The 23,923-nt window shown below is 40.0% G+C and overlaps 1 protein-coding gene and 1 long non-coding RNA gene across 3 annotated transcripts in view; one reads left to right on the top strand and one right to left on the bottom strand.

Annotated features, from left to right (window-relative positions):
* trps1 (trichorhinophalangeal syndrome I) overlaps positions 1-23,923 on the bottom strand; it is a 119,962-nt gene that overhangs the window by 7,126 nt on the left and 88,913 nt on the right. For both annotated transcript variants that reach the window (XM_089023255.1, XM_089023254.1), the window contains one exon: positions 3,478-3,600. In XM_089023255.1, coding sequence (XP_088879381.1) covers positions 3,478-3,600 — 123 coding nt within the window. The remainder of the gene's footprint in view (positions 1-3,477; positions 3,601-23,923) is intronic.
* The window catches only part of LOC148882732 (uncharacterized), a 33,935-nt gene continuing 21,233 nt past the window's right edge, over positions 11,222-23,923 (top strand). The window contains exon 1 of the long non-coding RNA XR_016118615.1: positions 11,222-11,438. This is a non-coding gene — a long non-coding RNA (uncharacterized LOC148882732). The remainder of the gene's footprint in view (positions 11,439-23,923) is intronic.

Genomic DNA, 23,923 nt, shown 5'->3' with positions numbered 1-23,923 from the left:
TCATGGAGTCAAAAGAAAGCGTGTCCATTTATCACACCCGGCAACTCCATATTCATAACTCTCCCCGTGCACTCTCACTCGGCCAGCTTTTTTCGTCTTTTTTTCCCTCCCCCGCCCCAGCTGCGATCCTCACGAATAATGTGTGTCAAGTAAATAAAACTTTTTATCGTGGCATGTAAAATACGGTCGTCGTAATAACTGGAGTCGATAGGGAGGAATTTTCTTATTTTTCGGTGTAGAATTATTACCTTATTCATGACACATTTGTGAAATGCATCAACGGAAATTCAAGCGACCTTATGTTGGTGTTTTTGCAGCATTTGAACGCCAAGGTTGGAGTCATATTTCAAGATACAGTGATACCTTGGTTTACGAACCCTTTGGGTTCTGAACTTTTCGCTTTACGAACGGTAAATTTATGAAAATTTTACCTTGGCATACAAACTATTTTTCGGGATATACACGGAGCGACACAATGGATGATGTGTCGTTCGCGTACGAGCCCGTTCTAACAAGAAAATGGCAGCCGACTTGGTTTTGTCCTCTATTCCCCGCCCCCAGTCTTCGGTTAAAGCCATGTGATTGGTCAAGAACGCAGCAGTGAGGGTAGGTGGTTTAAACATTAAAAAGACTGGCAGACAACAGAGAGAGAGTAAGAAAATGGATAGAAAACAGTGACATTTGGACGCATTTCAACTTTGATAATTGTGATGTCACGAGAGGCTGGGTTCTGGAGGGCAAATACATCCCCCTAAAATGCTTCACCCAGAGAGAGTTTTGGCCCCATCTGGTGGAAGGCAGCAATTCAAACACCACACCTGCGGCTGATCACGGCTTGGCAAGGCTTTTGTGCCCCGGGGGAGACAAACCGTGTTGCTGTGCTCTGTGGAGAAATTGATTGCCGCGTGGAACTCATTGACAGTTGGGACCACACGACAGGACACTGGATTCGGACCTTGCTAAAGGTGGCTAGGCTACATGAGGAGGACGTCCAGAGGGGTGAGGCCTAGAAACTCATGGAAAAGAACTCTGTCTTCAGTTTCACATCAGAAGAGACTTTATTATGATTTAAATATTGAAAGAGACACTATTCTTGCCTTTGTTACTTGTGAATTCCCCCCTGAAACCCTTTATTAAAACCTTTGTTTGTATTCAAACAGCCCATTGCGCTCCTTGTCCTGTCCCGCTGAGAGCTAGCTTCTCATGACATTACATAGATCAAAGGCAGTGTCTACTGCAAGGTTAAAATATCCCATCAATCAGGCTCCACAAATAACCCGCACAAGCCATCTGTACACTTGATGCAAAAATCTATCAACCCAGCTCAACAGAACACTGAAGAACAAGGTAAAATTATCGCAGAGAAAGCACCTACAAGGGATCATTCCTCAAGATGGTGAAAGATGAAGGCTACGTTCCTCATCAAGTGTTTAATGCTGATGAAACCGGCCACTCCATTCCATCAAGCCATCAACGACCATCACAAAGGTAACGACCATCACTTTTTGCCTTACACACTGTCTGGGAACCGATCCAGTTCGTAAGCCAAGGTATCACTGTATTTTCCTATCTTTCGCCACACCGTGCATTTTGAGGCTCCATTCAGTAATTGTCAAGCAGGCGGCGCTTTTATTAAATCAACTCTGCGGGATACGACACCGGGAGCACCTTGCGGTGGAACAAGGCCGTCTTCAAAAGTCAATATGCAAACATGGCGATGCGTGAAATGACTCCAAAAGTCGGCAAGGGCGAGTCTGAGGCGATTTGCGCTGGAAAAGGCAGCCGATTCCGGAACCCGGGTGTCGTTATCTCATCTGTAATTCATGGAGTCTAATTAAGTTTGGGATTTCCATCGTCTCTCCCCAGGCTGGAGATGGCTGGTCGGCTCGGTTCACGCCACGGCGTTGTTGGCGCTCCGGAGGAAGCCGAGTCGAGGTCTGCGACTCCCCGGCAGCCAAATCAAATATACTTTGCACAATATTATGTTTCCACAGCAGGAGTCGCAGCGCGATGGATCTTGAGGGAGCGCAATTTGCAGTGTTTATTTTCTATGCTAAGGGTGAACAGATGCGCAGGCTTCCGGAGCCTTGGACTTTAGTTCTCTAAGATGCAGCGCGCGATTTAGCCATGTTTTCACTCGGGCTGAACAATTGATCAAATCCAATTCCAGATTGCAATTTATTAGAAGGCTACTGTTGAAGCGCTTGTTTAATCTCTTATAAAACCATAACATTTAGATTGAGATAAGTCTGTCATTGAACCAAGACTAGGGCACGGAAAATCCGACGGTACCCTTCGCACCCTGCCCACCACCTTTTTTTGAGGCGCTCAAAGACATCTGCACAATTGCACACTTGTTTTACTACAAATACGGCGACTCATCACTTTAAAATTGTTCACTTATTGTCCAACCGTTAGCATATTTTATCCTACCATTGATCACTTTAACTCCACTTGATACCTGGCACATTGTTTCAGTTGTCACTTCACTTAGATGAAGGAATTAGATTAGATTAGATTAGAATAGCCATTATTAGTGAGTGTCCTTCATACTTATTTGTCATGTCTTTTTTTATGATGACACTAGTGCAGCATGTTCTACACACTTGGCCAATAAAGATGACCGTATTTTCCATACAATAAGGCACACATTTTTCTCAAAAGCCGACAATGGGCCTTGTATTTCGATGCACCTTCAATATTGATCAATATTCCATATTATAAACATTCTGCAAAGTGTTTGGTTGCGAAAACTCCATACCTTGGCTTACGAACTTAATTGGTTCCCAGACAGAGTGTGTAAGGTGAAAAGTGTGTATCCCAAAAAATAATTTCCCATAGGAAACCATTAAAATGAGAATAATCCGTTCCCAGGTCCCCATAAAACATAAATTTCTACTGAATAAGCTACACATAATGTACCTTATTTTATGTATAATAAATATTCTATGGTATTGTAATGAAAGAAATAAACTGTACTTTATAATAAAGTTATTTTATTTACCTGATGATGGTCGTTGATGGCTTGATGGAATGGATAGCTTTTTGCATAAAGTTGTGATATTTCAACAGCAACAGATGCAAACAGACACAGTAAAAACATCATTAATAGCTGGTTCCCTTGCTTGTCTTTTCATTTAATAATGCGGTGCGCCCTGTGTGTAAAATGTTTTTTAAAATAGGCCATAATAGCTGGTTCCCTTGCTTGTCTTTTCATTTAATAATGCGGTGCGCCCTGTGTGTAAAATGTTTTTTAAAATAGGCCATTCATTGAAGATGCGGGTTATAGTGTGAAAAATATGGTCATTTATTGATTGCCATTCTCCAAAAGTATGAAAGAGGGCAAATAGAAAAAAATGACATATTTAATTGCAATCACGATATTGTGCAATTTTATGATTTTTAAAATTTGTTCTAGTTTCCACGACATGGATAAGCAAAAAAATATTTGTGAATGTGGCGAGAATGCGGGCTTACCGAGTGCAACTTCTGATAGAGGCCGCAGGCATTGCAGACGTAGCCGCCGTTAGCGTTCTTTCTCCACAGCGACGTCTTGGTGGTCAAACAATTGGCGCAAAACACACCGCTGCCTCGCCGCCGCTGGAGCCACACAAAGAAAATGAACATTGGGGTCAAAGGTCAATGCGAACGGAGGAAAAAAAAGACAAGACAAAAAGGGAGGAGTTCGGAGAAGTGTTTTGCAAGGTAAGTGGTAAAGGATAGGATGTGAGGAACAGATGTGGACGACGAGGTGAACTGGCCCGCACGACGTGGCAACGTGCTCCATCACGGTAATGAGCCAATCACAGCGTTTCTCCATCCCATTAAGTTTGAGGTCCCCCAGGTCGCCACCTTTACAATGTTGCTACCTCATCTTTTTTAAAATACCAGCCCATCAATTTCCACTTGCAATTTTGTTTTATATTGACTTTTTTTAATGCTTCACAGAGCATAGAAAATACAGTTTCATTCGTTCCAGTTCTTTCTCAAATCAATTTTGCAGCATGGAAATTAATAGAAATATCACAAATCCGTTGCTGAGTCCTTTTTGGAGATTTTTTTTTGTAGGAGGTGACAGGCTGGTTGTAAGGGTGAGGAAAATCCTGGATATGAGAGCTTGCGCTGATGAATCAAGAAAAGTCTATGTATTTATTGTATTATTTATTTATTTTTGTTTGATGATTTATTTATTTTAATGTATTGATCTGTTTATCTATTCATGCAATTATTTTTTATTTTAATTTCTATTTATCTGTTTATTAGTCTTATTTATCCATTTGTGTATTCATTTATTTTATTTACCTGTTTATGTATTTATGTATTTATTTATTTCATTATTTATTTATTTTATTGGTTGATTATTTATTTATTTCATGTAATTAATTATTTGTTAAAATTTATTCATCAGTCTCGTTTATAATAATACATTCCATTTATGTATGTATTTATTTTAATTTATTTATCTTTTTATATATCTATTTATTTATGTATATATTTATTTGTACCTATTTATTTCGTTATTTTTGTTAGATTATTTATTTATTTATCTGTTTGTCGATTCATTTAATTAATTAATTCATTGTTTTTTAATGTATTTATCTGTTTATTTATTAGTCTTATTCATTCATTTGTTTATTTTAATATAGTTATCTGTTTGTCTGTTTAATGCATGTATTTATTTATTTAGCTATTTTATTATTTATTTATTTATTGCTTGATTGTAATTAAGATGTAAAATAAAACTGTCTTTACAAAGAGATTCCGTTTTGATTGACAGGTGTGCCTAATTTTTCATAATATAAACATTAATATTCTGACCGTTCCCCCAGTCTTTTCATTTATTTATATTTGTTTATTTTTATTAATCCATGTATCTATTTATTTATGCGATTATTCATTTATATATTTATTTATTGTTTGATTATTTATTTTTTGTGTAATTTATTGATCTGTTTATTTATTTATTTACGTCAGTATTTTTAATTGATTTATCTGTTTATGTATTTATTTTAATTTGCCACGCAGTGATTTAAAGCGCCTTCCCTCGCTCCACTTTAAAGCTCCACCGACATAACATTAGCTCAAATATTTGCTGGCCAAGATGTTTATTTACCCTGGAAAGCACCATGTGCAATCTTATTTGAGGGAAGGGGTGGCGGGGGAGGCAAAATGATTAAACCCCCTGCTCCAAACATGTATGGAATAAACACCACAAGGCTAATATTGGGATTCTTTATGGAACATGTGTTGCTTTCTGACACACGGGACGGTGCACGGATCACAAATGCTCTTGCTGGGAAGGCTCCCTGTGTGTGCGCGCGCGTGTGTATACACACACCATACGGTCACCACATGTAGCGAAACGGAGCCAGGTGATTGATTGATGTACACTTCCTCTTCGAGTGTGTGAGAGAAATGTTACGTGTGCGTGTGTGTGTGTGTGCGTGTCGTCCTCCAAGGGCCCGACAATGTGTCTGTCATCAGAATTTAGCTTCTCTCCGAGCGAGCCAAATGACTCGCATATGGCCGCGCAGCTGCCCCTCCGCCGTACGGGACGCTGAGCGGACAAACGCCCGCACACATGCACAGAATTCATCTTGAGCGGAATCAACATTTTTATCTGTGAAGGAGAGCAGCCAGGCTGCGCGCTACACAAATATCCAAAGGCAAGACGACAGAGGTGCGCACGCGCACGCACCACACACACACACACACACACACACACACACACACACACACACACACACACGCACACACACACACTAATCACAGTGTTGTCCAGATGGGGCGCTTTGTTTTTACAGGGAGGGACTGGACAAAAAAAAATCCCGGCAAAGACAAATGTCCCCGTAGTTTTAGATGGGATGGTGAGTTAAGCAGAATTGCACGCACACACACACACACACACACACACACACACACACACACACACACACACACACACACACGCACACGCACACGCACACACACACACACACACGCACACGAGCGAAGTGCTCATGCGCCCCACACAAACACACACCATACGTCAAGTTAAGTCAGGTAATACAATAATAATAATAATACATTTAATTTACAATGTGTGTGTGTGTTAGTTTGTATGACTTGTCATGTGAGGACCACTAACATTTTATACCATACATAGTGAGGACATTTTTGACAAGTGAGGACTTTTTGGCCCGTCATCACAAGTTTTTCATTCTAAAGGCTTCTAGAGGGTCTATATATGCATCTGTTAAAGTTTCAGAGAGGTCCTCACAAATACACCCAAAATGATTTTCTTGGTGTGTCTTTTCATTCCACTTGGATACAAACATTTTTTACTTACGGTGTGTGTTAATGAGAGGAAAAAGTTAATACTACAAAAAGTCAAACGATATTTTAACCAAATTCACTACAGGGGTGAGGACTTTGAATGTAGCCATTCATAAACCTCACTCCTGGTGTTATTTCAGTTTCAAGTCCACTTTTTATTGCTTTGTTTTTAAAAGAACTTGAAGTGGGAAATGGGGTGGCATTTAGTGTTCAAATGTAACACTAGTTTGTCTCTAAACTTAGCAGCAACGATGGTCCTAACTCCTTTATCTGGAGTTATCCGGACCTCAGAAAACCATTGAAACAGGAATGTGTGTGTGTGTGTGTGTGTGTGTGTGTGCGTGTGTGTGTGTGTGTGTGTGTGTGTGTGTGTGTGTGTGTGTGTTTCAGGTTGAATTCAGATGAGTCAATTGGAGACACATGAACTCATTCACTGCCATTCACATTTTTTTTCGGGAATTGAAAATATGATGTAGAGCGCCATGCCCGAATTTGTTCAGGTTTTGTTTTTTTTTTCATGCCTGAGTGCCGACAAAGCGCTAGCCATGCCCGTTGGCAATGTTTTTTTCTTTTCCACAAGGGGGTAGCATTTCCCTTTTTTTCTATGTTAGCGCTTTGTTCCAGCTTCAACTGTTCATAAAGCGCTATATAAACCAATATGTATGTATTGCATTTTGGAAAGCCGCCCCCATTTCAAGCTCATATAACTCCTGACCCATAAATTTAGGAATTAACCGTTTTTTTTTTTATGATGAAAGAAGAGACTCTTAGGTTTCTAAGGCCATATTGAATGTTTATGTCGTCCTAAAACTCAATATTCTGTGAATTCAAGTGACAATGACAAAAACCCTGCCACTGGAGTGGACACATTTTTACACATCATATGTCAGTGAATGTGTTAAATGGTTTGCCTCAAGAAAAAAAATACTTGTAAACAAGCAAGTGGAGCTTGAAAGTCTCTCTCTTTTTTTTTTTTTAATAGAACACGGCTATCGTTTGTCCCTGAGCACCTTGCGCTCCATTACACATAAGCAAGCTTATAGTAAGAGGCCACACCAGCAGGCTTTGGACTGGCAGCGCAAACGCTTTCGCTGCAGCACATTCGGGGGGATCGAATCCCCTCCCCTCCTCCCCCTTCCCCTTGCCTCCCTTTCCTTTCCTTTCTCTGTTTGGAGCTTAAGAGTAAATCTCATTGCAGGACAATAAAGGCTATGTGGTGATATATACGTAAGAAGGGTTTTCAAAAGCAAGGACTGGACCGGTGAGCTTCTCTTTAGAGCTGGGGAAGCGTTTAATGATGTTTCAAAAGAGCACATCAGCAAAGTGCACTTTTTTTTTTAGTTGGCCATTATTAGTTTATCCCCCCCCCCTCAACTATTCACATGCTTGCAAGAGAATAAGCCATGGCGTCAGTCATCCAGAGGGTGAATAAATACAGTTCAAATGCGTTATTCAATCTGTAAAAGGTCGATACATGGTCGTGGATTGTGTCGGCAGGACTCATGTATTAAATTTCGACATGTGGTTAACCCTTTAATAACAATAATAATAACAATAACAACAACAACAATAATAATAATAATAATAATAATAATAAATAGTGGTAGTAATAGATAAGAGTCAAAATAATAATAATAATAATAATAATAATAGTAATCATAGTAATAGTAATAGTAATCATAATAATCGTAACTGTAATAATCATAACCGTAATAATAATAATAATAATAATAATAATAATAATAATAATTCATTTAATTTTTAGCCGTCTTTCAAAACTTTCAAGGTCACTTTACAGACACAGGATAAGTTTTTCTGTGGGTGAGCAGCGGCAGCCATATGTGCCAACCTTCACTCAACCCAGAAGTAACTCAAATAGATAGAAAGCTAGCTAGCCAGCTAATATATAGCTATTAGATAGCTATTAGATAGCTTCCTAGATAGCTAATAGATAGCTAGATAGCTAGTAGCCAGCTAGACAGCTAGTAGATAGCTATTAGATAGCTATTATATAGCATTAGATAGCTATTAGATAGCTAGCTAAATAGCTAGCCAGATAGCTAATAGCTAGCCAGATGGCCAGCCAGCCAGACAGACAGCTAATAGATAGCTTAAAAATAGCAAATAGATAGCTCGGTAGCATGCTAGATAACTGAGATTGAAGGGAATTTACAAGCAAAAATATATACAGGTACAGTAAAGTCTCGTTATATCGATATCGGTTATGTCGATAGTACCGCTTATTACGATACTATTTTCATTTCCCTTGCACATGTCTAGTCTTTTTATGTATAATTAGTACCGTTTAGTGCGATACCCGGTTATTACGATAATCCGGTTATTACGGTGCTCCTTTTCATCCCCCGCCGGCCATTTTTGTTGTTTATATCGATATATCCGTCGCGCCATTGGTCAACTTGGTCACGTGTCTTGTTACGTGAGCCGCCATCGGTCGCGCCATTGGTCGACTTGGTCACATGAGCCGCCATCGGTCGCGCTATTGGTCGACTTGGCCGTGTGACTTTGTCACGTGACACGCCATCGGTCGCGCCATTGGTCAACTTGGTCACGTGTCTTGGTTACGTGTCACGCCATCAGTCGCGCCATTGGTCGACTTGGTCAGGTGACTTGGTTACGTGCCCAGCACCCGTGTAGCAGAGCCATTTTCATTTTCAGACGCTAGCTCGTGTGTAGCAGACGAGATTGAAGTGTTTGTGTTAAAAGGTAAAAATGGGAAGCAGAAGAAGATTGATGACTTTTTTAAATTGTATACATAATACAGTAAGATGTAAGCGTTGCAGTTTTCCTGTTGTGTTATGAACATGCCCACTGTACTGTATATTAATGCAATCGTTTTTTGCAACAATGTTTCTTGTTTTGTCTGCTGAAGCGCGATGATTTTGAAAATTATTAACATTCCATACTGTGTATTAAAGGACAGCCAATGTCACTTTTTATTCAAATGCAAATAAAAATGACTTCACGCCAAGACGTCTTGCATTGCTTGTGAATCCAAACAATGGCTTCAGATTCGCATAATATGCTTTCTTGTTACACATCCAGTTATGAATATGTTTCAAATACACTGTAGTTCTGAAGATTAAAGCATACATGTTTACAATCATTAAAGAATTATATGTGCCATTTTGAGGCAACATTGGGGGAACATCTCTCACCCAAAAAAAAAGGCAGCTAATGGCCTGCTCCGTTTCTTATATGGCGCTTGGCTGCCCTCTTTTGGCGGCTTTTGTTTAATGCAGTTCTGAGCAGGATCGGATATATCGATAGTCCCGGTTATATCGATATTTTTTCGGACTCCCTTGAATATCGATATAACGAGACTTTACTGTAATACCACAGCTATCATGGATCATGTTTGGATCTTGTATCGTTTGAGTGTGTTTAAGACCTGACCTATCAAAGAATAGCGAGAAAATTCAGATTTTTGGGGATCTGGGATAAGACTTATATGACAAATCCACCAAAACATTTTTGCTCTTTCATGTTGTTTATAAAATATGTTTTTGTATCACATTTGATACAATGAGTGGTTATGGCCACTTTTGACAGACATTAAAGTCATAGGTGGAATTTCAGTGATTGATTAGATGAATTAGGTCATTCAAATAGTGTGTGTTTGTATTTTAGTAAGCATTAAGTAGATTGGGAAAGTGAAATGACAATTTGGGGGAATTCTTATTTTAAAACCTATTATATTTTAAAACCTATTATTTTTTGTATAGCCTGGAGTATCAAATTTGATCGAGACATTTGTACACATTATAATTATAATATATAGAATGGGGTTACTGAGTAAATATGCATTATTTAAAAAAAAACACACGTATCTTTAAACATGATTTTGTATTTTAATGTTATTTTCACCGTAACTTCCCAAAAATTAGCAATGCTTTTCCTTGCACGATACCCTGGGAGCAACTATTTTGGAAATGACCAAAAACAAAATTTGAGCTTCCTGTAGAGGCATGATCATGCACCAGAGAGCAGAATAAATTTATCAGATCACATACAAAGTGTTTTTTTTTCATGAAATACAGTAAAGTCTCATTATATCGATATTCAAGGGAGTCCGAAAAAATATCGATATAACCGGGATTATCGATATATCCGACCCTGTTTGCATGTAATTTTCTCCGTGTGTGCATAGAAATAGTATCGATATAACCGGGACGATCGATATATCCGATATCGATATAACGAGACTTTACTGTAATTCATCATGTATGTGAGATAGAGGTCCCAGAAACCTCCGTATCAAATATGATACGAAAGGACACAAAATGGTGTATGGAGAACAGTGAGCCACTTCAAACTGTCCAGATCGGTGAGAAATGTACTTTGGCGTATTTCATCCCCGGCAGCGAAGATCCCGTCGGCGGACATGCTTTAACTTTATCCAGGACAACGTAACCTTAACCCCTTCTCACGTTTCCGAGCCCCCAGAGGCAAAAAAAAAAAAAGCACGAGGAAGTTATTGCATGTACATCGGTTAATACCAGCGGACTGATCCACTGGCATTAAACAACTAATTAACCGTCTGGGCCTTTGTTTCTTTTGTTTATCTGAGAAGAGGCCATCCGGTGGATTCCCACACTGCCAACCCCCACATGACTCATAAACCATGGCAATGTGGAGCGACTCATCGTGGACATCGTTGGCTTATGAACTTTTCGGTTTACAAATGTTAAATTTATGAACATTTTACCTCGGCATATGAACTACTTTCCGGGATGGTCCTCTATTCCCCACCCTCAGTCTTCGATTAAAGCCACGTGATTGGTCAAGAACGCAGCAGTGAGGGGGGGGTGGTTTAAACATTAAAGAGACAGGCAGACGACAGTGAGACTTTGAACTTTGATAGTTCAAACTCCACAAATAACCCGCACAAGCCATCTGTACATTTGATGCCAGAAGCTATCAACCCAGCTAAACAGAACACAATTGATGAGGAATTAGATAACAATTATCGCAGAGAAAGCACCGACAAGGGATCATTCCTCAAGATGGTGATAGAAGAAGGCTATGTTCCGCATCAAGTGTTTAATGCTGATGAAACTGGCCACTCCATTCATTCCATCAAGCCATTAACAACCATCACAAAGGTAAAGAACACAACTTTATTATACAGTACAGTTTATTTCTTTAATTATAATACCATGGCACATTTATTATACATAAAATAAGGTATATTTTGGCTAGTTTAAAGGCTTAGAAAACTAGAAAGTAGAAAAGTATGTTTATTGGGGACCTGGAAACGGATTATTCTCATTTTAATGGTTTCCAATGGGAAATATTTTTTGGGGATACACACTTTTCGCCTTACACACTTTCTCTGGGAACCAATTAAGTTCGTAAGCCAAGGTATCACTGGACCCCCCATAAAGTGTTCCTCTTTTGTTTGTTCCATTTTGGTGTATTTTTTTTTTCTCAGAGCATTGTTAAAAGACAGAAATGCTAATGTGCCTTTTTGTGCAGTTATGCCTGCCAGTGCTTTCATCACAAGACTGACCTTGTGGAGTTGATTAGAGTTCTGAGTTTAATGACAAGTCATTAAAGTTCATTGGCATTGCTCGGTTGAAATGTTATCCAAAAATGGATTCACATCATCATTCTTGTAATATTTCGCCATTTTTTTCAGGAAGAGATTTGTCCATTAACTCATTCAATGCCATTCCTGAATTTATTCGGGAATTGAAAAGTATGACATGGGACACCATTCTGGAATTTGTCCGTTTTTTGTTTTTTCTTCTTTGGGTGCCGATAACGCGCTGGCCATGGCCTCTGGCAATGCTTTTCCCATCCAGGAGGGGGGAGCATTTGCCTTTTTGTCCATGTTAGCGCTTTGTTACAGCTTCATCTGTTGTTAAAGCATTATATAAACATGTACGTATTGTATTTTGTACAGCTGCCCCCATTTCAAGCTCAGATAACTCCAGACTCATATAACTTAGGAATTAACTATTTTTTTCGGATGACAGAAGGAATTAAGGTTTCTTACGGAGCATTGAATGTTTATGCAGTCCTAAAACTCAATATTCTGTCTGTATTCTGGAATTTTGAGTGAAAATGACAAAAACTCTGGCACTGGAGCGGACACATTTTTGCACATCATCTGGCAGTCAGTGAGTTAAAATCGAAAAAAAAAAAAAGAAAAAAAAGTTGACTGGTACTCTGAGGGGGAAAAATGCCTTTTATAAAGCGTGCATCATGCGTCCTTGAGCTTGGTTAAAGAACCACTGCTCAAGAGAGATACACAGATTTCATTAGTGACACCTTGCGCTCTTGCTAAAGCAGTACAAAGAATATTGCCACAATGTTGGCAATGAAGTTGTCAAAGAAAAATAGCGCAAAACAGGAAGAATGACACAGTTATGAACACTGAGGCATGAATTAAGCTCATCCCAGCCTGACGCTAACACCTGCGATGCTAATTGTTTCACACCGCGGAACGTTAAACAAGGTGCGCACACGCCGCCGGTCGTACGTCTCCATTTCGCAAACGTTGTCGGACAAGCGCAGATTTTCCTAATTGCGGTATAAACGAGAAACGGGAAGCAAAGCCGTTAAATTGAAACGATTGCGGCAACGAGGCGCCGTTGACAACGGGAAGGAAGAAGGGACATGACCAAAAGCGTGTAATGGATGGCACTTTACTGTATTAAACCTCGCGACGACCTCGCGCACTTGCCGTTTACCCCCAAATGACTTCATCTCTCCAATTACAGTAAAGTCTCGTTATATCGATATTCAAGGGAGTCCGAAAAAATATCGATATAACCGGGACTATCGATATATCCGACCCTGTTTGCATGTAATTTTCTCCGTGCGTGCCTAGAAATAGTATCGATATAACCGGGACTATCGATATATCCGATATCGATATAACGAGACTTTACTGTAGTGCGATAAACAAGATGGAGGAGTTGCCAGGAAGACACTGATGATGGACATTGTGCAAGACACAAGCAGAAATCAAATGTGGCGAGGCGGCGAAAGCGTTACATTTAAAATGGCTTGAGAAGGAGTGCCGATGCGTATGTGGAACTGTCGCGGCTCGGAATTCAATGGATGCTACAGCTTCATGTTTGCTTTCAACATTTAGCTTGTAGCAGACCTGTACATTTCACCAGTACGTCTCTGATCCACCGGTGAAAAGGACGCTTTTATTCTCTCTTTTTTTCATCAAGAACTGCTTCATACAACAAAGAGGGTGCAGAAAGTGCTGAAGATTAAATGACTGTCAGTGTCTTTTGTGATAATAATAATAATAATAATAATAATAATAATAATAATAATACATTTTATTTTAAGCGTCTTTCAAAGCTCTCAAGGACACTTTACAGCACAGGTGTCAAAGTCAAGGCCCGCGGGCCAAATCCGGACCGCCACATCATTTTTTTCGGCCCGCGAAAGCAAATCAAACTTGTTAAATTCCATGATGATTGCTAAAATCTGAGCCAAAATTTCATATTTTTGGATGTCAACCACAATAAAAGTCATTATTCTTGACTTCAGATTTGAAAACGAGTTATTCATTAATTTGCAGTGTGCTCTATATGTAATATTTGAAGGGATTTAAACATTCTAATGGGTTCCCCAAATTCATAACGGCCCTCGAGAGGAAACCATAACAACAATGTGGCCCACGGCAAAAAATGACTTTGACACCCCTGATCTACAGGTACTTTAATAAATAAAATACATTCACAAATAGAATACAATAAATAAAATACACTTATAAATAGAAACAAGAGAAAGAGCTACGCAGAAAATGCAATTTTAAATAAGTGGGTTTTGAGATTTGAATGCAGGTGGGAAGAGAATCGATGTTACGAATGTTGGGAGGAAGTGAGTTCCGTAGTTTGGGGGCAGAGCAGCTGAAAGCTCTGTCCCCCATCGTGCTGAGAGGGGCAAGGGTTATTGTGTCATATGATTTGTTATTTAGTTTTTTTTTGTCGTTGTTTTGACTTCAAGATGGAGCCGCGAGTGTGGCTGCCTTTCCAGCAGCTCCTGTATTTTGCTTTTCTACTTCCTCCTTTCCTTTCCTCTTCCTTTCATCACTTTGCTCCTGTGAAATGTATATTCTTACACTGTGAGACTAATAAAGGCTAATCCAATCGAATCCTTTGCAAACTTGGATCTGAGGTAACGTGTGTACTTTCCTCATGGTGCATCGGTGTGTGAGGGTAGTTGTGATGGTGCCATTGGTCACGCTAGCGGGAAATGAGCAAAGTGTGAGTGGGCAACACGGTCAAGGTGAATGACAAGCACAAGAGAGACTGCGGCGCTAGCACAAGAGGCGATCCGAAAACCAAACTGCAACTTGAGAAACATTGCTAATAAAAATTAAAAAAAATCCAACATTTCTGGTTATACAACCATCTGATATATTTTTAATTTAAAAAGTGGGGTGAGCGCCGGAGAAGAGCAACACTCCGGGGCTGAGCGGCCCAGTAAGTAGTTCACCAATATCAACGCACTCCATCAAATTGAAGCCAAAAGGATACATGATAAGGCCAGCTAGCTCATTAGGGCTAACTCATCAAAGTCCTGACAAAACAAATGGAAAATACTCGCTCTGTATAATGAGAACGCGTCCACCCTGCCCCCCCATACCCCCTCCCCCCTTTACTTAAAAAGAACAAGCAGTAATAATTTGGCAACTTTTCACAAAACCACCCAAACAGATACTGAAAGTCCCTTTTTCAGAATTGCTAAAACGTTAGCGTACGGTTGATCTCAACCAAAACAACATCCACCTTGAAAAGAAGTGAAAATTGTTCACCTCAAATGAGTCACGAGCAATGGCTTCTCTTTGCACTTGAAAAGAACGGCAAATTAAAGACAGTGACGATTTAGTAGCCACGCAACAATGGATTAGCGCCTGCGGTGGCGTAATCCCCACCGACAGCACCCTCGGTAATACAGACCGGCTGAAATTAATGGAAGATGCCGACCTATGACCGTCATTACTGCGGAAACGAGCGCTCGCTTGCGTTCGTACACGTCAGCCGCGACGAGAGAGCCTAGCGGAATCGCCTCTCGGTTAACTCATTCATTGCCAGACGTGCAAAAATGTGTCCACTCCAGTGCCAGAGTTTTGGTCATTTTCACTCAAATGGCAGGACCCACAGAATATTGAGTTTTAGGACTACATAAGCATTAAATACAGTGTAAGAAATCTTAAAGGACAACCGACGCATCACTTCAAATGACTTCTACTGAGCGTATTTTACAAAGATTGACCGTTACGTTTTAAGACTTGCGCTGAATATTCAGGAAGTCTTGTTTTCGAGTTGATGACGATGCCGGACGTGACGTCACGTCTAGAACGCCCCTGACCGAGAAAGCGACACACAATGCATTTTGGGTACTTTGTTTGGTCTGAAAACTTCGTGTTGATCCGTGTTGATGGCGAAATTAGAAGGAAAACACATAAATAACATGATCGTGAATCGTTGTGTGTTGCATCAAGACTACTATTTGATACTAGTTGACACAAATTCCCAGCAGACAAATCAGCCCATTTCCAACGGAGCTTGGGTGCCATCTTGTGCATTTTCTGGGACGCTACATTGGAGTCCTGACGGCTCGAATTGATACGGAAGGACTTCTTTTATCGATTGCAAACATGTATGCTTCCCTCTTCACAACTATTTGAATCATATTCATAACTGGATGAGTAACAAGAAAACATCTTCTCCGAATCTGAACTCTCTGAAGCCATTGTTTTGATTCTGGAGCAAGGCAGTTGTCACGAACAAGGGGGCGGGACCTTCTGAAACTCGTCATCCCGAGGTCATTTTGAAGGCGTTTTGGGACACTTTAACTCATTTTTACTGGTGTTTTGTATTTGACTAAAAATATGAGCCTGTGTGTTTTAGATGCTATAAAATGTTTTTTTTCTGATGTCAGTTAGGAAACAAAAAATGGTGTCGGTTGTCCTTTAAGACTCTCTTCTTTTATCAGAAAAAAAATGAGTTAATTCCTAAGGTATATGGGTCTGGAGTTGTCTTAGCTTGAAACGGGGGCAGTTGTACAATATTCAATACAATACAGACATATTGATTTATATAGCGTTTTAACAACAGCTTAAGCTGGAACAAACGCTAAAACGAAAAAAGTGAAATGCTGTCCCCTTGTGGAAAAGAAAAACCACTACCAGAGGTCTTTATCGGCACCCAAGTATGAAAAAATACCAACAAAACAAAACCCGAACAAATTTGGCAACTGCGCTCTACGTCATATTGTCGATTTGTGAATAAATGTGTGAATGGCAGTGAATGAGTTAACAAGGGGACTGCGAATGAAGCTCATGGCGCCCGACGTCCATTTTGAATTTGTCGTGCCAAATAGATGAGCGCACCTGTCACGACAATAGCATCAAAAGCGATGTTACGAACACAAATAAAACTTAGTTCACCTTTTTTAACCGGCTGCCTGGACTTTTCCGACCGGTCCAAAATGAATCGAGCGCTACCTTCTAGCGGTTCACCTCGCAACGGTACGCCAGTTCCAAAAACGTACCGAGCTTTGCGTGGTGGATTGAGTCATTTTGGGCTAGGTTTCTGAGACATACTTGAACGCCATTCCGAAGAGGCGATAAATATTTAACCGTCCCTTGCGCTGTTAAGCATGTGTTGCCTTTGCATATTTAAATGCATAAACCGGTGCAGTTCCTCGTCGATGTCGACACCTCAGATAGTAAGTAAGTAGGCGGCCACACCTGGCTGGGGCTTATCTGACATTTTCCACTTCGAAAGAGCCTGTGTGGGGGGGTGGAGATAGAGCCTCGCTCGTCAATATCAGAAATACTCTTGCACGCTTAACACACCCGGGCGGTTGGCGGTCATGCTTCGGATACGGCGGCAAAGCTAACAGAGATCGGCAAGCCTCGGAGGAGGCGCTGCCAACCAAAATTAAATGACTTTTACTGTTTTTTTTTTTTTTTTTTTTTTTTAGGAAGGGTCTCACGTTTTTCCCCAGTGTTTTTTTTTTGTGGGTCGACTAGTAGTATTTACAGTAAAGTCTCGTTATATCGATATTCAAGGGAGTCCGAAAAAATATCGATATAACCGGGACTATCGATATATCCGACCCTGTTTGCATGTAATTTTCTCCGTGCGTGCATAGAAATAGTATCGATATAACCGGGACTATCGATATATCCAATATCGATATAACGAGACTTTACTGTATTATTATTATTATTATTATTATTATTATGAGACGTCAACGACAAAGTTGCCGCTCGCGACAACCCGACACGAGAGCCACGCGGGAGCGTTGACAGATCGCTGTGCTTTGCATCATCTCAAATGGCCGTTCAAATCTGGCACCGTGGATGAGCTTTTTTCGCGTTGGAGGCCTTAATTGGACCTGAGCGGGCATCTTGACATGAACCAAACATAGCCAAGCATCAAACCTGGCCTTGCGTCAAACGGGGGAAGGGTGGGGTTGGGGACCTCTAAAGACGTCGCGTCAAACGTGTCAATCAAAGCAGGGAAAAAAACTGGCAGGATGTAAGCGAGCGCTACTTTTAGAGCGTCTCTGTCAAGCGACGCTCATCTCTCTGGAGCTTTAAAAAAAAATAAGAATCATAATAAATATATCCATCAACAGATATTTACAGAATATATCTTCTCACGGGCTTTGATCACTCTGTTGAGTCGCGATGGCAGAGAGAGAGAACGATAGAGTCAGTATTTAACTTAGTGAATGCAAGACAATGTACAAAAATGTTGCCACTCCAGTACCAGGGTTTTTGTCATTTTCACTCAAATTGCAGGCCCACAGAATATTTTGTTGAAGGACTGCATACGCATTCAATGCAGTGTAAGAAACCTTAAACTCCCTTCTTTCATCAGATCATCAGAAAAAAAAGTTTATTCCTAAAGTTTATGGGTCTGTAGTTATCTGAGCTTGAAACGGAGGAAGATGTGCAAAGGACAATGCAATACACAAATATTGGTTTATATTGGATTGGATTTGCCTTTATTAGTCTCGCAGTGGAGAAATGTACATTTCACAGCAGCAAAGCTATATATATATATATATATATATATATATATATATATATATATATATATATATATATATATATATATATACAGTAAAGTCTCGTTATATCGTTATCGGATATATCGATAGTCCTGGTTATATCGATACTATTTCTATGCACGCACGGAGAAAATTACATGCAAACAGGGTCGGATATATCGATAGTCCCGGTTATATCTATATTTTTTTTCGGACTCCCTTGAATATCGATATAACGAGACTTTATTGTATATATATATATATATATATAGCGCTTTAACAACAGCTGAAGCTGTAACAAAGCGCTAACATGGACAAAAGGCAAATGCTGCCCCCCCCCACCCTTGTACATACATTGCCAGAGGTCTGACCGGCGCTTTATTGGTACCCAAACATGAAAAAACAAAACCCGAACAAATTTGGGAATGGCGCTCCACGTCACATTTTCAATTCCCGAAGTAATTTTATTTTGCATTTTAAGCGCTTGTAAAGCGTCTTAGAGTGCGCTGAAAAGTGCTTTCAAATTAAATGTATTACGATTATGATGATTATTATTATTATTATTACTATTATCACGGTTACGAATATTATGGTTGCTATTATTACAATTACTATTACTATTATTACTTTTACTATGATTACTATTATTATTATTATTACTCTTATTACTATTACTACTATATTGCTACTACCATTACTACTATTATTATTATTATTATTATTATTATTATTATTATTATTACCATCAATCGTGGGGAACAACCATTCATCGAAATCGGTGGTGGGGTCTTAAAAACATGACAAATGTGAAATAATCAGTAGTGCAGTGAGTTCAGAATCGTCATACTTACACAGCCTTTTCCAGCTCAGAATAAACCATCGAGGAAAAGGAGTCGCGCCGCGTCAAGAATGCTGAGTAAACTCGGAGAGCGCGAGCGGTGAAAACGGCGCGGGCTAAAATGATTGCTGCTGGTTACAATTCCGTTCCCGGGGCCTGATCTCATGCGACAAAACAGAGCAGATTGCAAAAGAATTCCGAGACGAGAGCGCCCGGCCTCATTTCCATTCGTGGCAAACGCACTTGAGCGATAACGACATGCGAGCGCACGCGGGTGAGTGAGGGACTGGGACTCTTCAAAGAGATTGGTCGCCATCGAGTTGTTGCCGTGATATTGAAGCGAATTCAGAGGGTGCTCAGTGTCACGCGGGTACGGGCCCGAAATATCGTCACAGTAAACATACTTACATGTAAACGGTTTGGAGGGAATTGGTTAACATCGGAAAAGCGATGGTGAAAAAGCACGCCGTCGCTGGGATGCGTTCGTACTTAAGAGCGATTGGTTATTTTCCAGATGATTGATAATGTAAAAAGGCCAGTGACACCTTGGCTTACGAACTTAATTGGATCCCAGACAGAGTGTGAAAGGTGAAAAGTGTGTATCCCAAACAATAATTTCAAATAGGAAACCATTAAAATGAGAATAATCCGTTCCCAGGTCCCAATAAAACATGATTTTCTACTAAATAAGCCATACAACTACACAAAATATACCGTATTTTATGTATGATAAATGTGCTATGGTATTGTAATTACAGAAAGAAACTGTACTATATAATAAAGTCGTTTTATTGACCTTTGTGATGGTCGTTGATGGCTTGATGGAATGGAGTATCCGGTTTCATCAGCATTAAACACTTGATACCCCCCTCCCCCCGCTGCGTTCTTGGCCAATCACGTGGCTTTAACCGGAGACTGGGGGCGGGGAATAGAGGATAAAGTCAAGTCCGCTGCCATTTTCTTGTTAGAACGGGCTCGCTTCCGAACGACACATCACTCATGGCGCTCCGTGTGTACCCCGAAAATTAGTTCGTATGCCAAGGTAATTTTTTCATAAATTTAACGTTCATAAACTGAAAAGTTCGTAGGGCAAGGGGTTTGTAAACCGAGGTATCACTGTATTCCGATTCAATTTCCTAAAAAGTAAGACAAAAAGAGCGAGTGGCCAGCCCAATCTGGAAAGGGTCAAAAAGCTGTGCAGCGCACCTTTTCTCGCTGACGCTTGGCTTTCATTATTTTTATCCTCCCGTGATATCGTCTGGTCTGATCTGTAGCACACAGAGGAAACAACTCCAAACAATGGAGGGGCCGCTGCATGTTGGAGAGGAGCAAAGAGGACAGATAGTGATCGCTTCAAACGTAGAAACGCAACAGAGGGCGGACAGGATGTTATTCAAAGTTGCCAGGCGCAGCTACAAATGTAAAGTACGTGCACACTCAATTTCCGCCGTGACTCCCAACGTGTGCCTTCGCCCGCCTTTGCAGAGTGATCTTGCAAAATTGGTTTTTGTCATTTTCACTCAAATTGCAGGCCCACAGAATATTTTGTTGAAGGACTGCATACGCATTCAATGCAGTGTAAGAAACCTTAAACTCCCTTCTTTCATCAGATCATCAGAAAAAAAAGTTTATTCCTAAAGTTTATGGGTCTGTAGTTATCTGAGCTTGAAACGGAGGAAGATGTGCAAAGGACAATGCAATACACAAATATTGGTTTATATTGGATTGGATTTGCCTTTATTAGTCTCGCAGTGGAGAAATGTACATTTCACAGCAGCAAAGCTATATATATATATATATATATATATATATATATATATATATATATATATATCGGATATATCGATAGTCCCGGTTATATCTATATTTTTTTTCGGACTCCCTTGAATATCGATATAACGAGACTTTATTGTATATATATATATATATATATAGCGCTTTAACAACAGCTGAAGCTGTAACAAAGCGCTAACATGGACAAAAGGCAAATGCTGCCCCCCCCACCCTTGTACATACATTGCCAGAGGTCTGACCGGCGCTTTATTGGTACCCAAACATGAAAAAACAAAACCCGAACAAATTTGGGAATGGCGCTCCACGTCACATTTTCAATTCCCGAAGTAATTTTATTTTGCATTTTAAGCGCTTGTAAAGCGTCTTAGAGTGCGCTGAAAAGTGCTTTCAAATTAAATGTATTACGATTATGATGATTATTATTATTATTATTACTATTATCACGGTTACGAATATTATGGTTGCTATTATTACAATTACTATTACTATCATTACTATTACTATTATTACTTTTACTATGATTACTATTATTATTATTATTACTCTTATTACTACTATTACTACTATATTGCTACTACCATTACTACTATTATTATTATTATTATTATTATTATTATTATTATTATTACCATCAATCGTGGGGAACAACCATTCACCGAAATCGGTGGTGGGGTCTTAAAAACATGACAAATGTGAAATAATCAGTAGTGCAGTGAGTTCAGAATCGTCATACTTACACAGCAATTCCTTTTCCAGCTCAGAATAAACCATCGAGGAAAAGGAGTCGCGCCGCGTCAAGAATGCTGAGTAAACTCGGAGAGCGCGAGCGGTGAAAACGGCGCGGGCTAAAATGATTGCTGCTGGTTACAATTCCGTTCCCGGGGCCTGATCTCATGCGACAAAACAGAGCAGATTGCAAAAGAATTCCGAGACGAGAGCGCCCGGCCTCATTTCCATTCGTGGCAAACGCACTTGAGTGATAACGACATGCGAGCGCACGCGGGTGAGTGAGGGACTGGGACTCTTCAAAGAGATTGGTCGCCATCGAGTTGTTGCCGTGATATTGAAGCGAATTCAGAGGGTGCTCGGTGTCACGCGGGTACGGGCCCGAAATATCGTCACAGTAAACATATTTACATGTAAACGGTTTGGAGGGAATTGGTTAACATCGGAAAAGCGATGGTGAATTCAAAGCACGCCGTCGCTGGGATGCGTTCGTACTTAAGAGCGATTGGTTATTTTCCAGATGATTGATAATGTAAAAAGGCCAGTGACACCTTGGCTTACGAACTTAATCGGATCCCAGACAGAGTGTGTAAGGTGAAAAGTGTGTATCCCAAACAATAATTTCAAATAGGAAACCATTAAAATGAGAATAATCCGTTCCCAGGTCCCAATAAAACATGATTTTCTACTAAATAAGCCATACAACTACACAAAATATACCGTATTTTATGTATGATAAATGTGCTATGGTATTGTAATTACAGAAAGAAACTGTACTATATAATAAAGTCCTTTTATTGACCTTTGTGATGGTCGTTGATGGCTTGATGGAATGGAGTATCCGGTTTCATCAGCATTAAACACTTGATACCCCCCCTCCCCCCGCTGCGTTCTTGGCCAATCACGTGGCTTTAACCGGAGACTGGGGGCGGGGAATAGAGGATAAAGTCAAGTCCGCTGCCATTTTCTTGTTAGAACGGGCTCGCTTCCGAACGACACATCACTCATGGCGCTCCGTGTGTACCCCGAAAATTAGTTCGTATGCCAAGGTAATTTTTTCATAAATTTAACGTTCATAAACTGAAAAGTTCGTAGGGCAAGGGGTTTGTAAACCGAGGTATCACTGTATTCCGATTCAATTTCCTAAAAAGTAAGACAAAAAGAGCGAGTGGCCAGCCCAATCTGGAAAGGGTCAAAAAGCTGTGCAGCGCACCTTTTCTCGCTGACGCTTGGCTTTCATTATTTTTATCCTCCCGTGATATCGTCTGGTCTGATCTGTAGCACACAGAGGAAACAACTCCAAACAATGGAGGGGCCGCTGCATGTTGGAGAGGAGCAAAGAGGACAGATAGTGATCGCTTCAAACGTAGAAACGCAACAGAGGGCGGACAGGATGTTATTCAAAGTTGCCAGGCGCAGCTACAAATGTAAAGTACGTGCACACTCAATTTCCGCCGTGACTCCCAACGTGTGCCTTCGCCCGCCTTTGCAGAGTGATCTTGCAAAATTGCCGCATTCGGGCATTTAACTCATTCGCTGCCCCCCAAATTTATTCCGGTTTTGTTTTTTCATGCTTGGGTGCCGAGAAAGCGCTGGCCATTGTCTCTGGCAATGTTTTTTTCTTTTCCACAAGATGGCAGAATGTTGCTTTTTTCCCCATATTAGCAATTTGTTAAAGCTTCAACTATTGTTAAAGCGCTATATCTATCAATATGTATGTATCGTATTTTGTACAGCCGCCCCCATTTCAAGCTCATAACTCCAGACCCATATAACATACAATTTTGACCACAATCCTCAAAATAGTCACTTTATAAATCAACTACTTTGTATTGACACAATGTCAATGTTCATTTGTAAGTCGAAACAAAAGGAAATGTAATAAATATTTGTTTTGACTAATTGAATGTATAAATAAATTATATATATATATATATATATATATATATATATATATATATATATATATATATATATATATATATATATATATACAGTAAAGTCTCGTTATATCGATATTCAAGGAGTCCGAAAAAATATCGATATAACCGGGACTATCGATATATCAGGCCCTGTTTGCATGTAATTTTCTCCGTGCGTGCATAGAAATAGTATCGATATAACCGGGACTATCGATATATCCGATATCGATATAATGAGACTTTACGGTGTGTGTGTGTATATATATAT

Source organism: Hippocampus bargibanti, linkage group LG20, assembly GCF_051943395.1.
Source record: "Hippocampus bargibanti isolate YZ-2025 linkage group LG20, ASM5194339v1, whole genome shotgun sequence".
In the NCBI taxonomy this organism is placed as follows: domain Eukaryota; kingdom Metazoa; phylum Chordata; class Actinopteri; order Syngnathiformes; family Syngnathidae; genus Hippocampus; species Hippocampus bargibanti.
The sequence above is the reverse complement of the archived record's forward strand: the minus strand, read 5'-3'. Positions and strand labels throughout refer to the sequence as shown.